General features: G+C 43.2%; 1 protein-coding gene across 1 annotated transcript in view; it reads right to left on the minus strand.

Annotated features, from left to right (window-relative positions):
* LOC109472578 (collagen alpha-1(I) chain-like) overlaps positions 1 to 4,314 on the minus strand; it is a 9,009-nt gene that overhangs the window by 2,543 nt on the left and 2,152 nt on the right. Inside the window, exons 3-4 of the mRNA XM_019772363.1 lie at positions 3,818 to 3,958; positions 2,683 to 3,216 (exon numbers count right to left, since the gene is read on the minus strand). Of these exons, the coding sequence (XP_019627922.1) occupies positions 2,683 to 3,216; positions 3,818 to 3,958 (675 nt within the window). The remainder of the gene's footprint in view (positions 1 to 2,682; positions 3,217 to 3,817; positions 3,959 to 4,314) is intronic.

Consider the following 4,314-nt stretch of genomic DNA (forward strand, 5'->3'; position numbering starts at 1 on the left):
GACAATACTTACAATGCTCCAAGTTACTGTATAGGAACAATGTCAAGAAATATGGTATGTTTTCATTGAGTACCTGGAACATACTGGCATATGTAGGGTGACAACGTATTGCAGTTTATGTCATTCCAGCCGGGCCACGAGTCGGTAGAGGGAAGGTAGTGTACGCAATGCTCGTTGTCGTGTTCGTTGTCTGGTTGTGCCCAAGCCCAGTTGGTGTAGCTTCCGAGTGCAGTGCCATCCATCCACTCAAACTTTCCTTCTGTGCGCTGATCATGGAGACCAAACCAGAAGAAGGATTTGTCGTTCACGGCGTTCTTGAGGGAGATGAGGAAGGCGTCTGTTGCAGCGTCTCGGGGCATGGCGAGGGTGCCGCCAGCTAGATGGCAACGCTGGGCAGATGTCGTGAAGTTTGCTGGGATGTTAAATGCCTTGTAGCACACCCCACGATGCGTTTTTATACCCCCCTGGGGCAATATTCTGCAAAACATGTTCAGAAAAAACAAAGTAATATCAGAGAACAATAACAAATACATGCCAGTTAAATGTACAATCTGCGAGCATTGAAAATCAAATTTAAAACAAGAGTTCCGAGATCTCATACCTCCATGAAATATGGGCTTGATATGTAAATGTAAATTTGTTCTTTAATTACGCAAATGACCTCTGCATTAACATAATATATGCATCGTGATGTTAACTTTTGATTAACTTAAAGATGTCCCAAGTATGACATTCCCATCATTCACCATTGAGAAATCATAGATTTTTTGCATTAATTATGCAAATTAGGTCACCATTTGCATAATTAGTATCTGTTGATGTTCCATCTGCCATAGGTTACATACATTACATGTATGAAAGTTCTATAATGTAAAACACTGTAATTATAGAATTTCCTCATTAATTATGCAAATAAAGTCCTCATTTGCATAATTTGCGGTTAATTATGTACATCTCTCTGTCAGATACCTACACACCAAAAATGATGAAAATACGCTGTTCCTATCTGGACTTATTGGCTTTCAAAGATTTCGCCCGAAAGTCCCCTGCAGTTCCTGAACAAGCTGCTAGGAGGACCAAACCCACACCACTTATTCCTGACAGGAAAAGCTATCTGTCACCAAAAATTCAAGACCATAGCATGTTCAGGACCAAAGATACAAAAACCGGAAGTTCTGCTGCAGTACCAAGGTCATCCACCAGGAGGCCCATATTTGACCTTGACCTTTGTCTTCCTAAGACATATCAGCATACCAAATATCATCACAATCCATAAAGGCGTTATGAAGTTATGCTGACTACAAAGTTGCGGAAACACACACAGACACACAGACACAAAGACACACACACAGACACACACACACACAGACACACAGACAGACGCCGCCAAAAACAATACCTCCATTTTTCATGGAGGTAAAAAGGTTTCAGGATTAAAACGACAATACTTCCAATGCTTCAAGTTATTGTGTAGAAATCATGTCAAGAAATGTGGCATGTTAAAGGAAGTACCTGGAACATATTGGCATATGTAGGGAGACGACTTGTTGCAGTTCATGTCATTCCATTTGTTGTTCCAGCCGTCCCACGAAGGAAAGTAGTGAACGCAATGCTCGTTGTCGTGTTCGTTGTCTGGTTGTGCCCAAGCCCAGTTGGTGTAGCTTCCGAGTGCAGTGCCATCCATCCACTCAAACTTTCCTTCTGTGCGCTGATCATGGAGACCAAACCAGAAGAAGGATTTGTCGTTCACGGAGTTCTTGAGGGAGATGAGGAAGGCGTCTGTTGCAGCGTCTCGGGGCATGGCGAGGGTGCCGCCAGCTAGATGGCAACGCTGGGCAGATGTCGTGAAGTTTGCTGGGATGTTAAATGCCTTGTAGCACACCCCACGATGCGTTTTATACCCCCTGGGGCAATATTCTGCAAAACATGTTCAGAAAAAACAAAGTAATATCAGAGAGCAATAACAAATACATGCCAGTTAAATGTACAATCTGCGAGCATTGAAAATCAAATTTAAAAAAAAGGTTTCAGGATTAAAACGACAATACTTCCAATGCTCCAAGTTATTGTGTAGAAATCATGTCAAGAAATGTGGCATGTTAAAGGAAGTACCTGGAACATATTGGCATATGTAGGGAGACGACTTGTTGCAGTTCATGTCATTCCATTTGTTGTTCCAGCCGTCCCACGAAGGAAAGTAGTGAACGCAATGCTCGTTGTCGTGTTCGTTGTCTGGTTGTGCCCAAGCCCAGTTGGTGTAGCTTCCGAGTGCAGTGCCATCCATCCACTCAAACTTTCCTTCTGTGCGCCGATCATGGAGACCAAACCAGACGAAGGATTTGTCGTTCACGGCGTTCTTGAGTGAGATGAGGAAGGCGTCTGTTGCAGCGTCTCGGGGCATGGCGAGGGTGCCGCCAGCTAGACGGCAACGCTGGGCAGATGTCGTGAAGTTTGCTGGGATGTTAAATGCCTTGTAGCACACCTCACGATGCGTTTGATAACCTCTGGGACAATATTCTGTAAAACATGTTCAGGAAGTAATATCTGAGAGCAATAAAGCATGTTTAACAACTTATTACACAGCTAAATCTAATTTGATAAATAAAAAAAACACAATAAAACTAATTATAATTTATGGTCACGATATGTAGAGCAGATGTCTTTCATTCGGCTTAGGCGTACCTCGCTGTCCAATGGGACTTATCAACTTTCGAGGCCCAACTTTTCCTGCTGGTCCATCCATTCCCTTAGGAAGACTTGGTCCCATGGGTGGTCCGATAGACCCAGGACCAGTCGGCCCTATGGATCCCATTTTACCTAGATGAGCAAGTTGACCAGGGGTGCCAGCTCGCCCCATGAACCCCATTTCTCCTGGAGGCCCAAGTGACCCCATGGGTACAATTTTTCCTGGAGCCCCAGGAGGCCCGCCAGACACAGGGCCAGCTGACCCCATGGGTCCCTTTTCTGCTGGAGGCCCAGGAGGCCCGGTAGACACAAGTCCAGCTAGCCCCATGGACCAATTTCCGCATGGAGCTCCAGTAGACCAGGTAAACACAGGTCCAGCTGACCCCATGGGTCCCTTTACTTCTGGAGGCCCAGGAGACACGGTAGACACAGGGCCAGCTGGCCCCATGGATCCCTCTTCTCCTTGTGGTCTGGGGGGACATGGCGGGTCCGGTGGTCCCATCACTCGAGACGAGGTAGTTGACACACTCACTGATAAAAGAGGATAGATAGAGCGTTTAGCTGTCAAAGTAAATGAATTGTAGCTTGCAGACTACAGATATTACTCTTGTTTGTACCTTTACTTATTACAATTAACTTACATAAAAAGTGGGATTCTGTGTAATTAACTGGTATAATGGTATAATGAATTACATATTACATAACATGGGTTTAACCCTATCAAGACGTGTGATGAGCTGTGTTAATAATTAGCTACCTCTAATTTATTTTTCACTAGTAAGAGGATGAATAAATTTTCTTACTAATGAAAAATGAAATAACGCCCTTCTAACTCATGTCTCACTTGTAAGGGAATTAACAAAATATTCAAATTGTGAAAAAATTTAAAAAATAATCATTGAACCCATTTTTTACTAGCAACATAATTAATAAGCTCTCCTACATGTGAAATAATGAGATAACACATCTCAGCTTTTGCTACTAACACTTGCAACCTTGTACATGGTATCTCTCTTATGATATATACATTTGACTTTATTCATAGAAAGACGCAAATCACAATACGATGTTCGGTATTAATGCCTTTAGATATCAATAACCAAACATAACAACCAGTAATACCGAATCTAACCTGCAATATATGCCGAGATTATAATGTTTGCCACGACGATGGCAAAGAGCACTGTACAGGCGATCCCCAGCTTGTTTACTTTATTTGATGTAGTCGGTCCACTGTCATCAGCCTCGTTGTCAGTATCCCCATCGTCGTCTGCTGGTTTGAAAAAAATATCAATTACTTAAAAGTTGATAAAAGTATCGCAAGGGCAAATGATCATAGTAAAAACATTTTTGAAGGGGGGGGGGTTCTTCCCACTGGTTGAGGAAGCAGCGAGCGCCGAAGGCACGAGGTTCCTAGGGGGGTCCGGCATGCTCCCACGGGAAATAAAAAAAAAACCTTCTGACATGGAATTTCCTGAGTTTTTTTAGAGGATTTCAAAGAAAAGAATCACAGATAACTTTTTTCAAGGACTACGATTCCAGAATCAGTCCATCTTTTAAAGAAAAATCTTGGACCTTTAGAAAGTAGTGGACCAAAGGGTGGACCTTTGAGCCTTGTGGGGGGTGGGG

Source organism: Branchiostoma belcheri, unplaced genomic scaffold, assembly GCF_001625305.1.
Source record: "Branchiostoma belcheri isolate BF01 breed outbred unplaced genomic scaffold, Haploidv18h27 scaffold28, whole genome shotgun sequence".
Lineage (NCBI taxonomy): Eukaryota > Metazoa > Chordata > Leptocardii > Amphioxiformes > Branchiostomatidae > Branchiostoma > Branchiostoma belcheri.